This window comes from Callospermophilus lateralis, chromosome 4 (assembly GCF_048772815.1).
Source record: "Callospermophilus lateralis isolate mCalLat2 chromosome 4, mCalLat2.hap1, whole genome shotgun sequence".
Lineage (NCBI taxonomy): Eukaryota > Metazoa > Chordata > Mammalia > Rodentia > Sciuridae > Callospermophilus > Callospermophilus lateralis.
The window spans coordinates 128077577-128099533 of NC_135308.1; the positions used below are offsets into that span (position 1 = coordinate 128077577).

Below are 21957 nucleotides of genomic sequence, written 5' to 3' on the forward strand. Positions count from 1 at the left end.
TCAAAACTTTTAATAATTGTACTATAATGCCTAACAAATATAAATAATTGTACTATAATGCTTACTCTGCTTGTCAAGTCACAGACCAGTTAAGAGCCAAGGAAATCACCATTTTCTCCCCTCTCCCTGTTGGGCGACACAAACAAATTTGATGTGGGAATGAGGGGCCATGCGAGGCTTCCCAGTTCAGCCGCATAGGTCACCTGAGCAAGCTTTAACTTCATCCTCCCTCAGAAGAATTAACAACACACAACCCCAGACATTGAGTCCTGGAAATGTGCATACTCACAAGGATCTCAGCCCACCCTGGTTTGCCAACGTTTTTATATCTAGTGCTTTACTGGTAGAAAATTGTATTACTTCCTTGTGGCTGCTGCAACAAATTATCACCAACTTGATGGCTTAAAACAACAGATATTTAATCTTTCACAGATCAGAAGTCTAAATTCTGGATCACCAGACCAAAATCCATGTGTCAGCAGGGCTGTGCTTCCTTCAGAGGCTATAGGGGAAATCCTTTCCCTGTCTTTTCTGGCATTTGGTAACTGTCAGCATTCTTTGGCATGTAGCTACACCAATCATCCTGTAATCCACAAAGATATAAAAATGCACTGCCTAGTTAAAAATAATCTGGAAGAATCTTGAAAACTTATGAAATGTGTGGAAAAAGTAGACTTTGCACTCTCTTTCTAGCTTTACCTTCAGACTGCGCAAATCCATCCTTACAATTAGCAAGTTATTTATTAAGCATCTATTTTATGCCTAGCACTGGGTCCTAACCACCTCTCAAGTGGTAGAGAGTTTAAGCCAGGGGATATGAGTAGTTCAATCGGAATGTTTAAATTACAGAGGTAACAAGAATGGTGTTGTAAGAAGAGCAAGTTCATTGCAGACTGACAGGTTTGGGTTTGAATTCTGGCTCTACTATTTACTAATTTTGCACATTGATAAATGCCATGCTATGACTCCAAACCTCTGGTGAATGCAAAAAACGAATACTAACTTGACTGGAGTAAAAGTTAAAAGGTTTTTGCGTTTAGAGTTAATAGAATGCTTGCTTAAAATTCTATATAAACAAGTTTCCTGTGCTAGGATTTTGGGTGAGGCTGAAGGGAACTGAGAGGTAACTTCCAAACAACTTTGCTTTTCTCCATTCTTGACATGCTAGATTCTTTTCTTTATTTTTTTCAAACTGCAGCTTCATCATGCAATGTATTGTGTGTTTTGTGAGGTTAGAGTGTTATTATTGACTTATTAAAATCAATTAAAATAGAATTTTAAAAAATTAGAGTGCATTGCAGGATAGTATGAGTAAAAATCAATTTGTGAAGCCTTTATTATCGTCTATCAATAAATCTGTATCCTGTGTGGTCATATAAAAATTTTTATTTCCAATGCAGTACTGATCATTTTTTCCCGTTAGATCCCATTAGACCTCTGAGCTTTAAGATCAAACCCAGACCATTAGCATGGGGCTTGGATGATGCTCCTCAGTGAGCCCCACTTGTCTCTTTGGCCTCATCTCCCACCACCAGCTTTCTTCAAATTTCAAGATTCCTAACCCTGGAGTCTCTTCTGGCCTTATCTCCCTTCCCCTGCAGTTTCACCAAACCAATATGAAGGCTACTAACCTTCAGAATACTTTCAGATTTGATATGCATTTGAAAGTTGAGAAAGAGTTAGGTGAGGTTCGACTTTTAATTTCTGGCTATTCTGAACTATGATGTTTCTCAACCAAGCTGTGTTCACATTTAGCTCCTTCCTGGGTTCACCTCATAGCACCTCTTTTTGGTGAGCCCTTCCTAAATGTATAAGTTGGGCTTCCCTTTTATCAGCAAAACCTGCATGTTAAGATCATGGGCTCTGTGTGTCCTCCTGCATGATGATTCAGTTATTAGATCAACACTTTTTTCATTTGAATTGATGTAGATAAGTCCAGGTTAGAGGAAGAGATATTTACAGTGATTTTATATGAGTCTAAGTTACTCTTCTTTGCCAGCCTTCTTGGCCTCTGACCAGGAGTAGGCTCTCCCTCATCCTTCTCTAGCAGTCTGTGTTTCTCTGATCACAACATTCATCACATTAAATTGGATTTATTACAAATTTTTCATGAAAAATAAGAAGTAAAGATAATTAAAGAATAGCACAAGTCACAAAAGAATTCACCTTCCAGAGACAGCTGAGGTTACAATAGGTGTTTGATCTTCTAGACAGTGTCTGTATGATTCAGGACAGCTCTCTCCAGGACTTCAAAGAAATCCTAATTAGGATGCATTTCTCCTGTAGAGAAATGAGTCTTCAAGGTGTGATATTGCAGCTTGGTTTATGATTACTTAACCTTTTGTATGGAAGCACTTTTTGAGTCTAAGGAGCAGCACAGCCTTTAAAATTCCAAGTCAAAGTCACCTCTGTAAGCAAACTGCAAAAAGCGAGGGTTGCCATGATTTATTCTCCAGCATCTCTGCAATTATTTTTTCTTATGGTTTCTCTGGTTGGCGGGGACCTTGCTCCTCCCTCTCCTGGATGTCTAACATTATCCAAATCTGACTTATCTGTCAAGTCTAAATGACATGTCTGTGAAGCTTTCTCCAGATCTATAATGAAAATAGATAACTTCATTCTCTTAAATGCCATACAATGTTGTGTATAATTCTTCATTGAAATTTATCATATGATGCTTGGTGCTATGGTGAGTTATAAATCTCTTTTGTATCTTCAGCTGCTTTATAAACTCACAATGACTGAGACCTTGTAATTCATTTTTATATCCCTTCACCAGCCAGCAGAACTCTGCCTATAATCAACAATCAATATTTGTTGAATGAATTAGTCATTCAATATTAAGTGTTCTGCCATAGTTTAGTCTTAATCACAAAATCTAAGGTTGATGTTAATAGAATTGTTCTTATTTAGGAATAGCTTACTTAACACTGAAATGAATAAATACAAATACTTATAAAATATATTCTGTGTTTATGTCAAGTATACATGTTAACCCTCAGGTTTAAAAAAACGAAGGTATAAATATATTGATACTGTCTTAAGTTTTCATAAATGAAGAAAGAAAATGTGAGACCTTCTTTAACTCAACTTGAAATCCATTTGTGATCAAGCAATTAAAAATGCTTTTATTTATTATGTTCATAAAAATCATGGTAATGTACAATTATGATATTAGACAATAAGCAAAATTTCTGATTTGAAAAATGGGCTCCCATTTTTCATGGGAGTAATCGAAACTATTGGAAATCAGTCAATGCTCTCTAGAATATTTAAGGATAGTGGCTCTACTTTGAGCATAATGTAAGTGTAATAAATGTTCAGTAAATAAATAAGTGGTTTGATTAGAACATAAAATTAAGTGAAGGGACTCCAACATGCTGACATTAATTATACAAATAGTAACTATTCAGATCTAAAAGTATGTACCAACTTCTGTTGACTCTGTTTAATTTCTTCAACCAAAAAAAAAAAAATCTAGACAGTAGTCCATTTTCACATTTACTTTAGTAAAGCTCTACTTTTGTTTAAGGTTTCACAATAACAATAACTATTTGAATAAACTCCAAAAGCCTTAAAGGGCAATATATTTTGATACTCCTGAAAATACTGACTGAATCTAGAACTAGTGATGTTTTATTCTGTTTTCATTATATCAGTGTTTTCATAGTTACCTAATTACAATTAAATTTAACATGAAACAGAGAGGGAAAGTAGGTGTTCCATTCCAAAAAAGAAAAAGAAAAAAAAAAAGGAAAGTCACAAATAGAAGACAGGACTCAAAAAATTGTGCTTAACTTAACAGTAGACAAGCAAGAGTTTTGAAGTGACTGTTCATAAGCTACAATGTGACTATTAACTGAGCCAAATGAAGAATGTGGTGCCTACAGAACTCAGAATAAATTTCTTTGTACTACTGCTGTACACTTTTAAAAATTACATAAATATCTCTCTTTGTATGTATATACGTATGTATATCCTTTTATATATAAATATATACACACATATATGTTTGCTTATCTATATTTAATATCATGAGAATAAAGTATAAAATGCATAACTTATGTTATACCATGACACAAATAACCAAAGACAATGTATTGCTAGGTCTTAGCAGTGGGATTCCTACATCAACATGGGAGTACACTGAAAATATATACAGTTATTTTGAAGAGCATAGATTGATGCTGTAGTTTCCAAGATTTGTTGGGAGTTGAAATCACCCAGGAAGTGAAACTGGCTCCTATATATTGGCATTTTGTTTTAACTGATAGGAATATAAATTGGGCATCTGTGGATTTTAAAGTCATGCTATTTATTCTTATGTACAACAAAGATTAAGAATCTCTGGATTAAAAAAATGGGTTAGCAGGGTTAATGCAGCATGCACAGTTCTTAGGCAGGTTGACATAAGGTCTAAAGCAAAAGAGGTGGACTTTCATACCATAGCCACTAACTATTAGTATTAATGACTTACATAATCACAATTCATTTCTTGTTTCTTGAGTCATTTTGTTCTATATGCAGTGTATCATGCTGTATGCTTTCCATGTACAATTTCACTGAATCTTCTAAGTAATGACATTTATTATCTGCATGCCATCTCATTATTTTTTTATTGAAAAAAATTATATATTGAAAGGATCTTGTGAGACTTCCATAGGCTCTGCTGTTATGTGAATTCTTTGAAATTACTTTTTTAAGCTCAAAATATATTAGGAGCAAGTTCCTTTCATACATAGTTTCAGTATTTGTGGAATATTGGTATGTCTACATGTTTTGTTAGCTCACCCAAATTTGATTAATCCTTTGACATTTCCATTTCTCAGCTGTTTGCCTGTTATCAGTGAGTTTTGGCTTTCTACTGTCATTATCATCTTTTCTTTTCCAGAATAAACATATTTTCTTCCCTGACTTACAACAGCCAAAGATCAGAAATTGTTTTTGAATACATATCAAATTCATGTTATATTATAGAATCTGGATCAATAAAACATGGTTCCCATTTTCCAGAGACTGAAGGTCTCAAGCTTACATCTTCATAAAATCAAAACTACCTGAACAAATAAGTAAGCATACCTATGAGAGCCTGGCATACAACTCTACATGCTCACAAACTAAATAGGGGGAGTGAGGAGGAGATCAAGAAAAGAATAACTTTGTCAAATAACCTAGTTGTTTTGAAATAGTTTAAATTTGGACAAATAATTGGTTGTTTATTAAGGACTAAATTACATTAGAACTCAATTCTTTCCTTTATTTGTGTATCTAGACAAATTAAAGGGGGCTGAACGAAGTAGTAAATGTCTTGTTCAGGTACTAGATATGGGGACATGTAAAAGTTAACCATAATTATATAGCCCGTATTTTAAATATTGTTCATTAAGTATCTAATTTAATTAAATTTTGGAGAGACTTTGCTCTGAGCATGATTTGCTAGTTATTAGCTACTGAATATAATCTCCCCACATAAAAAGAGGCAACATAGCCATGGCAATGCTCTGGTTTTCTTTAGGGAAATGTTTTTCAAATTGTGACTTACCATCCATTAATGGACCTGAAGTCCATCTAGCAGTTCTTAATCAACACTTAAATAGATTTAGCAGAAGCTAATATAATGTGGTAGAAAATATCACTTTGTAAGTTTCCCAAAAAGTTAAGAGGTTTTTAGTTCAAAGAGCATTTGTGAGTTCATATGGAAAAAAGTAATCAAAACAATATTTATAGTAGGTCTACTCAACTGGAATATATTTAAGGATGATGTATTTAAAAACAGCAGGAATAAAAAGATCATCTCTAGAATTTATTAAAGTAAAAATAATAAGTAACTGAAGCATGATATCATATAGTTAAAAATTCCACTCAAATTATTTTCAAGTATGCTTATGGTGAGGAAACTGACTACATAAATGGAATTTAATAAGATTTCTCAAAGCCATTTCTTTATACTGTAATATATTTTGATTGTGTAAAAAATGTAGCATAATACTATCAAGTGTGATTGAATTTACAGGACTGAAATTAATCAGGGAAAAGATTTTAACGTTATGTTTATTATACTACTGTATTATCAGAAAATTCATTTTGGCCTGGGACAATATTATTGAATAAGTAAATGAGTTTTAAATAAATTAGCCTTTAGTTGGTATATTAGAAAAAAATATTCAAATATTTATTCTCTTGCTATTACTTAGCTACCGTAGTCATAACAGAGACCTGATAGAACTATTTTAGGTTGCTGGTGCTCATAATGAATGACATAGAGGAAAAAAGGTGAATGCTCCTGAGAAATAGACTTGAAAAGAATTAGGACTGCTTTTTACTTTTCTCTATTTGGGTTTTATATGTTTTCTCTGATATAAGGTGACTGATTCATAACGGGGTAGGGAGAGGGAGCATGGGAGGAATAGATGAACTCTAGATAAGGGAGAGGGGTGGGAGGGGAAGAGAGTGGGCAGGGAGTTAGAATTGATGGTGGAATGTGATGGACATCATTATCCAAAGTACATGTATGAAGACATGAATTGGTGTGAACATACTTTATATACAGAGATATAAAAAAGTGTGCTATAAATTTTTTTAAAATATATATACATATTTTTAGTTGTAGATGAACACAATACTTTTATTTTATTTTTGCGTGGTGCTGAGGATGGGACCCAGTGCCCCACACATGCCAGGCAAGCACTCTATCAGTGAGCCCCAGCCCCAGCCCCAGGGTTCTTTTCTAATTGTGGTTCATATTGATGTAGTGCCACGTGTTTTTAAAACCCAATCTAGATATCAGTCTATTTCATATGCTGACTGAAAAGTAGACTGAAAAATGTATCTTACAAACTTAAAGACTCTATTTATTAGTATTTTGTGAATGTCCCACCCAACTAACCTGCTCATCTACCATAGAAGTAATTCAAATTTAGGAGATAACATCCTGTTAATATTTTTCAGTAAATGGCATATTTAAGTCAGAATTTTTCCTATTTTCTATAAAAGACTTATAATTGCTATGAAATTAATAACATCAGGACTGTTATTTCAAACATTTTAAAATATTTATCCATTTTTTTCAATATTAAGTCACAATCAACACTTGTTATTTAAAAATTTAAATGAACTTGAAGAAAAGAATTAAAAGACTGCTCTGGATGGATATAGGACATGCAGTTTCATCCATTTCCTCTTCTCTTTGCTCCTCATTTTATTTCCTATTTAATTATTTTCTAGTAGCAAAGTGAACTGAGAACAAAAAAAAGGATTTGATGTGTATTTCAACATTATAGCCTTGCTGGATATTCAGATACTGATAGGCAGATAAAATTAATTAGGCTGTATTGTTACCAGCACATTCAACTCTATTATTTTTTGCAGTAGAAAGATATCAGTAAAATGAAGTGAATTAATATAAAAATCTTTTTTACCTCAAAGGAAATGTGTATACCTTGGCTGTGTCCATTTTCAATCACAGGATATCTCATTGACTATTACGTTAATTTTATACAAAATTACACTTAACAAGGAATATGGTTTGTTCATTTTATAAGGATGGATTTCGTATAAATATATAAATTTATCTTTCCTTTTGAGTTTTTAAAGAAATGTTTTGACCTTACTATGACTCTAAGTTAAAGTGGACACTGGCAGAACGTTAAATGTCTTCATGCTTGGCCTTTGATAAGAGCTTAATAAGACAGAAGTTAATACCTTCCCAATTTATTAACTTTAAATTTCTTATTTACTTTAGAATTCCAAGATTCATAGAATAGTTTTTTTTAAAGGCTCACAAAGAGATGGAATTTTCTAGCTTTCTGTACTTTTATGAAAGTCTTTTAGTTGTGTAACTCCATGGCCAATATTAAGATCAGCCTCTTACTTATAAAATAAGTCAGTCATTTTTTCTTCCTTTCCTTTCCCCTCACACTAAATGGTTATCAGAGGGAAAGGGATGGTACTGAAGAATGAGAATATAACAAAATATATTATGTGAATATACAAATATGGCATAATGAATCCCATGACCTTGTATAATTTTAATGTACCAATAATTATTTTTTAAACAAGTATGGATATCACCCTTTTAAGGTGGAAAAGTTAATAACTTTATTTACTATAGGATTATTCAATTTTGTAGAAATATAAATACAAGTTCTGAAATAAAGATTTTCTGTCATTTAGAATGAAAATGTGCCTCATTTCTTTCATCTTAACAACTCTTTTTCCACTTGTCTATTTTTCAATATTCTTTTGGAATCCTTAACAGTATTACTGGCTGAACCTCTGTTACTACTGTCCTAACATTCTGAGACACATATGGCAATCTCATCCCATTTGGAGATTTTTCATTGACACTCATTAAAGCACAAAATCCGGCTTTATGTTAAGTAGGTGGGTTGCTACTCTACCAAAATGCCATTCTTGACCAAGCCCTTATGAATTGTTTGTAGTTGTCAAACTGGACAATGAAGCTTTTATATTCACTCTGTAATTAGCCAAAATAATTCTAGTTAAACTCTGGTAAAGAGATCTCTAGAATGAAATGAATGTAAAGTATCCATTCTTTATCTTTCTTTCTGGTTTCATTCTAACTCATGTTTTTATTCAAAAACAACCTTCTAAATTGCCTTTTTCACTGCTTTTCATGTTGCAGATTGAAAATGTTGATGTCTGCCTTAGTTTTCTAGCAGCCAGAGGAGTAAATGTTCAAGGTCTTTCTGCTGAAGGTAAGGAAAAGTACCATGTAGTCACAAGTGGCATTATTGTTATCTAAGAGTTTTTGTAATGTAAGAAATATAATCTTGGAATATATAACTCCTTCACATGCTAAAGGAAACTTATATATTTCCAAAATAACAGAAATATGAACATAATGGTAATTAATATATATTTTAATCACTTAAATGTTTTCCAGAATAACTTTTGTTATTGTGACTGAGTTCATGGGATGGGGGTGAATCAACACAGCCTATGTGTAATAACTAATGTTGAGTATGTTTAGATTACTAAGTAGATGAATAGATGGCTAGATCCATGTTGGGTAACAAATGGACATAAATGCAGGTAAAATAGTGTAAATAAAACTCAAATATGATTTTATCAGTAACATTTCTATAGTATAATCAAGTTAGTAGTCATAGCCAAATATTTTCAAGTTTAAATAAGTCACCATGAGTCTTAAGTGATTATAGGAATAGTTTTAACCACTATTATATGTAAACATTTAAAAATCATTAGAGATTTGAAAAATCATCACAAAAATTGAAATATATCAAAGTTGAAAGAGATTGAATTACTCTTGTGATTATTTCTTTGTTTTAGAGCCTCTTTTTCTTCCACATATAGAAGGGGCAAAATTTTGTAAAAAGTTAGCATACATTAGAAAAACTGCCATAATTGAAAATAAATGATGTTTCTATCTCCTTCCCTCCATCATCTGTCATTTTATTCTTCATCAATATTTATTCCATCTAGTCTTTTGTCACTTTAAATCTTATGTCTCAGGTGTATTAAAGTGTTATAAGCTTTTTGTATAAAAAAATTTTTACTTAGTAAAATACAAAATTTGGTAAGTTTTAGTAGACCTTTGCAAAATATTCAAATGCTGTTATTTTAAAAATCAGTTGTTGAGATTATGAAATAGCAAGTCCTTTTGGAACCTGCATCAAGAATAGTAACTTTTAGTTAGAATATGATTTATGTATTTAAAGTTATGATTTACATACTACTAAACACTTTAATAGTTCAGCTTTCACTACCATTAATTTGCTTTGAAAAGCTTTTGCCAGCATTTTTAGAAATATTAGACCATTTTAAGTATTTATAATTTTGTTTTCATTAGAATAAGAGAAGTTGTGTGTTTCTGAAATAATGGACATTTACTAGTTAGTTACTTCGTTCAGTTTCCCTTCTGTATTTAATTTTCCTAAAAGTTTCTTTCATATTTATATGCTATACTACATAATTAAACTATAGATTTATGGCCAGTAAGCTTAGGTGTAAACCTAACTGGTGACTCTGTTACTTAGAATAATAATTGAATAAAATTTCCCAGGAAAATATTTTGCTTTCTGAGTGGGTAAAGGCAGGCTATAAATGCTGCCAATATTCATTTTATGTCTCTGCCTTCTCACATGATAACCTTTATCAATATAAGGTTACTACCACTTGTCTTTTAAAATTATATGATGCTCCAAAATGATGTTCTGAATTAAAAATGCATAATAGCAATGAATTTTCTTAAAAACTCTGCAAGCAAGATCATTGAGGTTTATAGGGTAAAATTAATAGTTTCTCACTATATCTTCAGATTGATGAAGACAACTTTTCTATATTATGGAAACAGAGGGGGCACTGGAGAGTAAAAGAACAGTTCAGTGGCACATTTTACAGGACTCTTCCCACTGCATCATTTGGGTGAACCAATAAACAATCCAAAGATCAAGAAACCCAAATAGCCTGTTAATGCTCCTAAACTCTATAAGGGGATATAAAACCTTGACCACGGAGGTAGATGTGTTTTATTGACAATAGCAAGTTTTATTTAAAATATGATAAGAGGTTATATAGTTTTATTTGAAGTTTTTCTTAATTCTCTTTCTAATTGTTACATTATAAATGCAGAAGGAAAAAAGTAGGCTCATGTTGTAGCTGACTTTGTAAATTTAATCATTATTCAAAATGTTATTACTCAATATCTGCCCTTCATGTTAGAACTAGATTTCTACTTATATTTATTCACTTTTGTTATTTAGTGTGACATAAGCTGATGTTTATTATTTAATAAAATATAACATGAATTAAAAATAGAAAGATTGGAACTTTAAAAATTGATACAGTATAGTCTTTTGTTAAATATATATGTAAATTTGGAAGATATAGACATATGTACATATGTAAAATAAATTGATCAGTGGGTGATTTAGAAAGAATGTTGGCTACTCTAAATCCAACTGAGGCATACCCACACCATAAGTATTTATAAATGTAAGATAAACAAAATTTAAGTAGTTTGTTTTCTTTAGTTCATAGTCATTGCAGTGTTGGGAACAGCTGTGTGTATTTATTTGTGAAGAAATCAGAGCACTAAATCAAATGATTAGCACAAGAGAGCAAGCACATCCATTTCCAAGAAGTTAACTCTAGGAAAATTGTAGTTCAGGGTCAGATAAAACAGCATTTCTGTTAGGTGAGTTTTGTTCTCTCTTCCTTCATCCCTTCATTCTCTTCCTGAAATTCCTAGCTACTTGGGAAGGTCAGCATGTTTCCAGAAATCCAGATTCCTTTGACACTGTGACCAAGACAATGAAGTCATAGTTCTGTCTTCATAGATTTGGTTTAAGAGGATTGCATATAGAATTTCATTTGTTAAAAAAGAATATATTCAATATATGATACTGTTTTTTGTATTTTCCATTTGTTACAGAAATAAGAAATGGAAACCTAAAAGCCATTCTAGGACTGTTTTTTAGTTTGTCTCGCTACAAACAGCAACAACACCATCAACAACAGTACTACCAGTCCTTGGTGGAACTTCAGCAGAGAGTCACTCACACTTCGCCTCAGTTGGAAGCCAATCAGGCCAAAACCCAACAAGATATGCAGTCCAGGTAAGGAAGGGTAGCAGAGAATGTAGGGAAAATTAGCTTGTCTAGATAAACTTGAGTTTTCTAAGTTATTTTTTGTCAACTTCAAAAATTTACTGATGTAGGTTTTTAGAGTGATGGAAATATTTGACTAATATTATAAAAGTTAAAACCACTCTTTTCTTTTTTTTTTTTTTTTTTGGTTGGAAAAGCAATATCTATTATCCTTTAGGAGAAACATTTTTGTTTGTTTTCTTATAATAATTGTTGCTCTGTATCAAACTGTGTGAAATGTCTTTGGTGTAAGTAATGTCGCATGACTACTTCCTTCTATAAATCACTTTATTATTTAGAATGTGCTCTGAGTCCTGGTCTCCCGTTGCGTAGTTATCTTTTGTTGATGCTTCTGACTGATTAAATCTGTCATAAATGTCAGATCTGTTCAACATATGAATTTGACTATGTGGAAACCTACTGTTTTTAATTTAAGATTGTGTGTGTGTGTTTGTGTGTGTGTGTGTGTGTGTGTGTGTGTGTGTGTGTGTGTGTGTGGTGTGTTTGACAGAGAGAGAGAGAGAGACAGACAGACAGACAATGGGTATTTATATAAACAAACATGTATGTCTGTCTGATTTGAGTCTCTTGGCACATGTAAACACAGCCTAGGGTGGGGTGCTCAGAAATCTTTGCAACTTACTAACCTTACTTTTTTCCCCTCAATTTGGAATTTTGGAATTTTATCAATCAGTATTCAATCAGGAAAAAAAAAACAATAAGAGTTAAATAGATTTATTGTTTAGAATTAGGGTTCATGGTTGTCAGGACTGGATAAATAAGTTTGAAATCTGACAGACAACCCAACTGGAAGGGCTGGTTAAATTTTTCTTGTCATGCACTGAAACTGCTCAACACAAGGCAAAATTTCTTCTCTCAAGGAAGCTTCAGTTCAACTTCTAGAACCTTTCACCAAATTGACTCCAGAGCATTCCAGTTATGTAAGATAATCTTCTTTACTTAAGGTCAACTAATTAGGAACTTTAATCACATCCCCAAAATATCTTCAAAGCAACACCCTTTATTGTCTGATGGAATATCCCAACAGACTTTATTGTCTGATGGAATAAATGGAACTGTAGCCTAACCTAATGGACACATCAAAAAAAAAAAAATGACCATAAAATGAAATGTAAGTTAACCAATTTTATGCAAATAAGAGCATTTGTTTATGAGCAATGGCTAGGACATTGTTAAAATTAACACTATTGAATAAATATGAATGAATATTAAGGACGGAGGATGTAAAGATGCTTTTCAGGAGGGGGGATAGTAAAGGATAGGAAAGGCAGCAGAATACAACAGACACTAGTATGACAATTTATAAATCAATGGAAGTGTAACTGATGTGATTCTGCAATCTGTATACTGTGTAAAAATGGGAGTTCATAACCCACTTGAATCAAAGTGTGAAATATGATATATCAAGAACTATGTAATGTTTTGAACAACCAACAATAAAAAAAAGAAAAAAAAATTATACATATAGTGGAAACATGTAAACATTTAAGTTTTTTCATCTTAGAATCCAAGCATAAAACCTAGTAATACTCCATTTACCCTGAATTTGTTGTTGCTAATAAATTTCAACCCAAAAACTAAAATGTACAGACCACCTTACACTTATTGCAATTCTTCAACCATTGAGAAATCACCTTCCCTTTTAACCTGTCACTCAGCTCTCATTAGAATTTGTTTGCTACTTTATATCAAGTACTATTTCTTTCTCTATATTCATATGTAAGTTTTATTCTCTTTGGGAAATTTTTATTAATTGTTAAGTTTTAAATCTATGAAAAATGATCATATTCTTAGCAAAAACATAGTATGTACTATAAAGTCCCTGGAGTGTTGGGAGATGGTTATCATTGTTCAGGAATTCAGATAGCCTTCCAGTCTTGTCTTGACTTTCTGTGATGTCAAGAAAAATTGTACCAGAGTCAAATTTTAAAAACTTGTTAATGTAAGTTCCTTGAACCTCAATAATCAAGAAGATAAAATAGGAAACACCATTTCATATTTACTAGGTGTATGTGTGTTTTTGGTATAAAGATACCTAAATTTTGAAAAGTTCTCGAAATAATATTTCGTAGAATTTGGTTTAAGCAATTCAAATGGATAAGAGGCAAGAAAAGTAACTGAAGAAATAACTTAAGGAATTTTCTACAAATCATATTGATGCTGGAAGTGCTATGGAATATCATTGGGAGGTACTTTACCTCACTGTTTCTTTATCTGTCATGAAGAATTTTTTTGTCTGGATTTTCTTGTTCAAAATTTCCTGGTAATTATGACCATTCGGAGGAAAGGTTTCCTTTCCTATCTCTCTGGCTATTATGAAATTGTAGGATATTTTAAAATATTATAGTTAGAGACTTTACACTATTTTAGGGAAAGATATTTTGTTTTTATTGCAAGATTTTATGAAAAGTATTCTTTTCATCAATATACTTTAAGGTGGAACTAAACATTTGGATAATTTTTCTTCAAATAAATAGGATTAAGCTGCTTTTTAACTGATATTTAATAGGTTTGTGTGGTGCTCACTTTACTGAATGCAGTACTCATGACCCTGATATAAAGGAATTCAAAGTCAGTTTTTATACAATTTATTATACATTTTGAAGAATGTTATATTTCAGGTATTAATATATAGTCTCATTCATATATATTTGGTGTATACTGAATTAGTCCAAGAATTATAATTTATGTAGAATTATCTGTAACAATATAATTAAGGAATTTTTCAAAAGTTCATAGTGATAACATGCATGGGAAAGAAATGTAGTATTTTTGTGTTAAAACCAAGAGAATTAATGCAGAAAAATATCTCAGTGACACATTTATCTTCATTTTCTGGAGGCATGAGTCATAAATCATGATTTATGATGCCTTTGTATTGATTTCTCTGAAGTAAATAGTTTAGATGAAAGCTTGTTATATTTTTTTGGAAAATGTTCTCATATTTTTTCTGTAGACTAATAAAAATTTCTTAGGGCACTTTGTTTCATTTCAGTGAGAGCACTTTGGTTTTGTTCTCTTTATTTAAAATAAATTGTATATATCTCCATAATATTTATGTTACACAATAAGAATTTTTAATTTAGTTTTGCTATTTTGAAAATAACTCCAGTTGTTTTCAAACAATTTAAACATCTTTCATATAAACATTTCAATCTGAAGGTTAAGAAGTGAAATTTACAAAAGAAAAAAATATCCAACATGAAATAGGAGGAATAGAATGTGGATAGCAGACTGTCTTCCTCTCGCCTGTCAGCTCCCTTTCACTGAGTGTGTACACAGCACTGTGGGCGTGTGGGTGTATCTGCAGACCTGTGAGCATGAATGCATATGTGTGGCCTGTTCAAATCACATCTAAAGCTCTAACTATCCAGTGCTCCTGTGGAATCAGACTCTGAGAACTGGATCCTAATTCTACCAATTCCAAATTATATAATCGTTCAACTTCTTTGTGCTTAAGTTTCTCACTTGTTAGAAAAGAATTTACAATGACACTGATGTCATAAGGTTGTTTAGAGGTTACATGTACACATTAAACACTTTGAACTTGCCTGGCACATGTTATTCCCTGGTACAAATCCTGAAAATAGTTTCTCAGGGTGCAGTCCTATTTCCATCTTAGGAAGCCTGCTCTACCCAGTTCCTCTGCCTAGAGCACAATTCCCCAGTATGCCCATGGTTAACCCTCTTACCTCCTTTAAGTTAATTGCTCACATGTTACCTTCTCAACCACACTTACTTTAACCTTACTTTTAATGCTACAGTCTGCTCATCCCCACTCCACGTTGGATGTTGCTATACTTTCTCTTTTTCTGTAGTTCTAATTACTCTCTACTTAAGATTTACTTAATATTTATATTCCTTGTTCACTACCCCACTGCCCCCCTTCTAGAATGGAAGCCCTGTAAGGACACCAGGAGTTTTCTTTTTTGGCTACTGCTATAGTCCCAAGGTTAGCACAGACTCTGACACTTAATAGGTTCTTGATAATTAAATCTCAAATGAATTATTGTAAGATCTATGAATCTGTGTTATTGCTGCTTCCAATGTAAAGCAGGAAAGCTTTATGAGATTTATAGTTATACAGTCACAGAAAGACAAATGCCATATAGTCTCACTTATTTGTGAAAGCTAAAAACAGAGAATAGAATAGTTGTTACTAGGGACAGAGAAAGTTGTGGGGGGAGATGGAGATGAAGAGAGGCTGGTTAATCAGAACAGGAGTGGAGCTTGATAAGAGGTGTAACTTCTAACGTTTTATAACACCTATGTAACATTTTATATAGGTTAACTATAGTTAACAGCAATTAATTAACTATTTCCAAATAGCTAATAGAAAGGATTTTTAATGTTTCCAGCACAAAGAAATGATTAATGCCAATTACTCCAATCTGATCATTACACATTATATACATTTAATGAAAGTCACACTATACCCCCACAAATATGCACAAATATTTTGTGTCAATTGAAAAAAATATAAAAAATAACCATAAAAATAATTATAAGTAAAATTTGAAGACATTAAAAATTAAACCTATATGTATTTATAAAATTAGTAAAGATCACTGGATATGTTTTTGATTTGAGAGTACTCATGATATTGACCACCTGTTAGTTTCAACATAGTTTACAGTGGGACCATCTGAGATTGCCAACACGCACTGAACTCTTTGCTGCTATACTAATTTATCCCATATCATATCATTCTTAGGTCATTTGTCTATTTAATGTAAACATTAGGTTCCCTTTGTTTCTGATTGTTATGTGTGGTAGTCACTCTGAGGTGTGGCTGCCTCAATATTGAATGTGACTTCTGTTTGGTGTAGGGTACCAAGATGGTTAGCATTTTGGGTATGGTGAAAAATAAATAAGCAATGTGAGTGAAGTGCTTGGCAGCATAATGTCACTGCCAACTTAAAGCCACTTAATGTTTATAATTTCTTTTTTTGTCATGCTTTGTTTAGATGCACTGATTAAGAAAACTGATACATCTTTAAAAATGACACATCTAAGTCAATTTTTATTACAGACTAGTAAAAACATACTGATACTATAACTAATCTGACATAAAAGTATCATCTCTGAAGATGTTCAGTTTGTTAGTAAATAATATTATTATGAAGAATTGCCCTTATCTTGGCAATGTAATTTAAAGTTACAAAAGGAAAAATACTTTTTAAAGCCACATGATTTGAATTATGTGGTTTGAATTAATGATAAATGAGGAAAAGTGGATATCTTGAACACTGATCAGCTTTATCATTTGACTTAATTATCTACTTGCATTAAAATATCTAATTAAATACAGAATGTATATTTAAATAAAACTGAGTCTCAGATTCTAAATTTGCTAAATTCTTCTGAGGAACATATTTAGTTATATTTGGAGTGGTCAAGATTTATTAAATAAGTAAGTTCTCAAAAATTTCAGTCTATTTAATAGATTTAATTTAAATTTGGTGTTCTTTGAACAAACTTCAAATGGATTAAATTTAAACACCTTAATATAATACAAAATATTAACCATCTTATTTTTATTTATTTAATATTAAAAATCCAGCTCATTCTATACTTCTAGCTTTTCTTTTTATTTTTTTGAAAAAGGGTAGGTTAAAATTTCACTCTTCAGGAAGGTAAATATGAGAAATGCTTTAATGAAGTCCAAAAAAATTTTCTATAAGTGTTGGAATCATGGTTATTTTCTATTATCATTAATTAGGAGATGGAAGAAATCCTCTTTGTTGTTCTATAATACATGGTAAAAAGAATCCTATAATTTTCAAACTCAGAAGAATTATTTCCATCAAGAAATATGTCTTGGGCATTTCTACTGATAATACTTTTTCATCTATTCCATTTTGACAAAAGAGGAAAGGAAAAAAGTTAAATTTCAGTAAAACTATATACAATACCTGGCACATGAAACCAGCAGACAGTACCTGGTAAATGAATGTATGATTCTGCTAAGAATATCTAGGAATACACCATAGTGATAATAGTTATAAGATGAAAATTTATTTTTCTTAGGTACTAATTAGTTAAATATAAAGTATTATGATGCTAGCACATAGAAAACATTTATTTGCCAAACAGCATTTATTTGCCAAAACCTAAAAAAAAAGAGTGTGTGTGTGTGTGTGTGTGTGTGTGATTTTTCTTAAAATGCAGGCCCTTTAGCTTAATTTTGGTTGAGATTATTAAATTACTTTTCATCCTGTTATCAAAGAGTTGGCCACTTTTATCAATTCACAAGGGGTAGTATTAAATCACATGAAGAAATGTTTTAGTTTATGCTTTATAGAATTAAAACATAAAGGAAACAGTAGAATGTGAAAATGGAAGTAAGAAATCACTTAGATTGATAGAAGTGACAAAAGCAGGGATCACAGTGAGTCTTTCTAAATGAAAAATAGTTATTTTAGGAGTTTCAGAAATTATAAGGGCTAGGGTTGTGGCTCAGTGGTGGAGCACTTGCCTAGCATTTGTGAGGCATTGGGTTTGATTCTTAGCACCGCATATAAATAAATGAATGAAATAAAGGCCCATCAACATCTAAAACAAATTATGATGTCTACAGAAGGTCGTCTGCCTTTCTACTTTTCATTTTTTAAGAGCAAATAAAAAGTGTGTTCACTTTCTGTGTGAGATGAACTTCCTCCTGTAGGACTCATAACTTTAATTGCAAAATCCCTGGTTACATGTTCTCTGAGTGACCGTTCCCTTCCCAGCCCCTTCCTAAGGTTCTCGTGACCCCTGCCACACACATTGCTCTTGGAGCCTTCTTCCCATTGAGGACATTTGCCTTCCAGGGGTTCTTTTCCAGGAAACATCATTTCCTTCTGGGAGATTCACTCTAAAACTGGGACGGTTTACAGCTTTTCAGCCTGGGGTTATAAATCTTGAAAAGTATATAAGGAAGTTTAATTTAAGATGACAGGAAGGCTCTGGTAATTTAAGCCTTCATGAACCTGGCTTCAATTAGTTGCTTGACTCAGTTCTGTGTTGTGGCCTATAGTGTGTTCTTTTAAAAGTCAGTGAATCAATTAAACTTTAAACAAAACAGAAAAAGGAAAAGGGACATTTATGAATCTTAACACAACAAAAGCAGGATTTTTTTTCAGTCATAGATACAATTGAAAAGAAAGAGTTTCTTCTTTGATGAAATTTGAAAATCAAGAGTGGGGTGTTTAATCAAAAATGTGTGTGATGGGAGGGGAGGGAAAGGGATGGGGGATAGGAAAAATAGTAGAATGTAACAGATATCATTAATGTATATATATAACTACATGACCAATATGATTCTGCAACATGTACACTCAGAAAAATGAGAAATTTTATCCCATCTACATATGATATATCAAAGTGCATAAATGCATTGTACTGTCATATATAACTAATTAAAACAAATAAAAAATTTTTAAAAATGTGACCATGATCCTGAGCATACAACAAACACATACATACTTTGGTTCAGTTCTATGCTTTTATTTCATTATCTAGACAGCTTGAGAACCCTGAATAATTATGTTTTTGTAGAAAAAGACACATTTGTATAGTTTTTGTCATAAAGAGTCTGGCAAACTGTATTTAAATCCTACCTGTCTATTCCCAGTGGAGTGGCACTGGACAGGTGGAGTTAATCTGCTCAAATTCTGGTCTCCTTACCTGAAATACTAGAATGGTGATAATTGCCCCATGAGGGTGTTGAAGAGACTGCATGAACAGATTTATGGGTAAAATGCCTACTTAGCATACCACTTAGCATCTAATAAACAAACTAGCTGTTTTTAACTTTCCTTCTCCCACTTAAAGAACATGTCACATATATAACAAAATACATTGACCCACATTAGAAACATTGCTTATCTCATCACTGTTGCCTCTTTTGTCACATTCTGTAATCACACATGTGCATTCCACTTCTAAATTTATTTAATATATTAAAATAATTCACAATAATATCCTCATAATTAAAAATAATAATCTATTAATAATGCTTACTCCTTTCCAAGTCATCTAACTATACACAGGTAACCCCTTTAATTATTTTAGGTATTACTTTTTCATATATTTTATTGTGTTTTAAGTATTATCTTTAGTAGTTACTCTCACATAAGTGAATATAATACTTCTAGAATAGTTCTTATTTATCTGTTTTGGTCATTATATTTTGATTCACAATTCTCCATCTATCACTCTTCATTTGTTTATTTAAAAATATTCTTTAAACCCTTAGGATGCTGCAAATAATCTGATGAGCACTGGAAATATGGTAGAGGATGAAATAGATTTTTAAAATCTTTGTTCTCTTGAAGCTCCCATTCTAGTCATGGGTGACAAACAGTGGAAAATGAAGTATGCAGTAATAATTTTGACACTGATGTTGGAGAAAAAGAAATCAGAAAAGGGGTCATCAGGCCTAAGAGATTCATTTTTGCAAATTTAAATAGGATACTGAGGAGGACCTCACTGAGATGATGATACCAATCCCAGATAACAAGAGTACTAGGTGTTTAATAACAGCAAGGGGTTCAGGCTGACAGATGAACCAGCCCTCCAACCCCGAGTCAGGAGCCTGTTTGGTTTACATCAAAAAGAGAAAACATCCAGTTGGAATGGTTCAGAGGAAAGGAAGCCAAAGAGTAGGATATAATTCAAAAAAAGACAAGTAAGACGTTAGTATGGCTCTGTCATCACTGTAAGACAGGCTTAATCCTGGCAAGCTGGAAAGCTAGTGCTCCATGAGGAGGATACAAACAGAAAAAGGAAAGCATCCCTCTGGCTATTGTAGTGAGAATGGAATGCATTGGGAAAGGAGATAGCATAGAATCATGGAGAAAAGCTTGGACTACCATAGTAGAAATGGAGAGAAGTTCCAAATGTATTTTCATGGCAGTCTCAGTAAAATAAACTGACAGATTTCTAATGGAAAGAGTCAACAGGAAGGAGATGCTAACATTGTTAGTATTGGCTGTTAGAAAATGGGACTTTCATTTATTGACTGAAAAGAATGTAGGAAGAGCAGTTTTGGTAGTGGAATGTAAAATATCCACTTATTGATGTGTCAACTTAGAAACGTCTGTGAGTTATATCTGGCTGGAAATAGTAAGGAGACCATTGGAACTGCCAGACTGAAGTTTAAGTTTATAGATAAAAATTCTGGAGATATTACCTATAAAATTTATAAAAATCTATGAGACTACACAATAAACTCAGCATAATATGAATACAGATGAAGATAACTAAGGTGTTGGGTGAGGAGACCACCAATGATTAGAGATTAAGGAAACAGCAAGACCTGGAAGAGGAAATTTTAACAGTTCAGATAGTAAATTGGGAAGAAAACCAGGAAAACTTTGTGTCATGGAAAGCAAGTGAAGGAACCATTCCAAGGAGGAGGGAAAGATGGATGGGAATAGTTAATATGTAGCCCCATCATGTTGCAATTGCTGTTCTAAATAGTTTTCACCCACATTCAATCTTTTATAATCCTCATGGCAATCCTGTGTATAACACAGGCACTGATCTTACTTTTCAGAGAAGGAAACTGAAAAATGAAAAGATCAATTAAAGTGTACAGAGTTTCACAGAGACTAATCTCTCAACTGAATCCAGGAAATCTCGCAACAGACCTTGTATTGGTAACCATTATCTGCTGGACCTCAATAGTATCAAATATTGCAAATCAGAAGGATGAGTGCTAAGACCTGACCCAGGGATTTTGCACTGGAGATGTAAAAAAAAAAATTTCATTTGTTCTTTGTAGTTATACATGACAGTAGAATCTATTTTGACATATTTATACAAACATGAAATGTATCTTATTCTAATTAGAATCCCAGTCTTGTGGATGTACAAGATGTTGAGATTCACTGTGGAATATTCATATATGTACATAGGAAAGTTATGTCAGCTACATTCAGTAGAATAGTCCCTTTGGTAACTAGATTGGCATCTGTTCAATAGAGAACTAGAGAGAGGAATTATAGAAAGATATATATGATTTTTGAATTATAGATGTATGTAATTTTTATCAATTAAGGTATGTTTATTTGCACATAAACAAGCCTTTCTAGGAATGCTTCTGAGGTAGTAATATTCTATTCTTTTAGTTTTTTTAATTTGTTAGCTTTGTAAATTTGTAAAGCAAAATAATATCTTTATTGCTTTTCAATGAACTATGGAGTAACTTTTGTCATTCTATTTAGTAAAACATGAGATTAACACTTTTGTTCAGTTTCCATGCATGCACTAACAATTTCCAAGCCATTTTTCATTTTCAATATTTATAATATTAACATTC

The 21957-nt window shown here is 32.3% G+C and overlaps 1 protein-coding gene across 3 annotated transcripts in view; it reads left to right on the plus strand.

Annotated features, from left to right (window-relative positions):
• Nav3 (neuron navigator 3) overlaps positions 1 to 21957 on the plus strand; it is a 339367-nt gene that overhangs the window by 110746 nt on the left and 206664 nt on the right. For all 3 annotated transcript variants that reach the window (XM_076853137.1, XM_076853139.1, XM_076853138.1), the window contains exons 4-5: positions 8645 to 8717; positions 11417 to 11600. In XM_076853137.1, coding sequence (XP_076709252.1) covers positions 8645 to 8717; positions 11417 to 11600 — 257 coding nt within the window. The remainder of the gene's footprint in view (positions 1 to 8644; positions 8718 to 11416; positions 11601 to 21957) is intronic.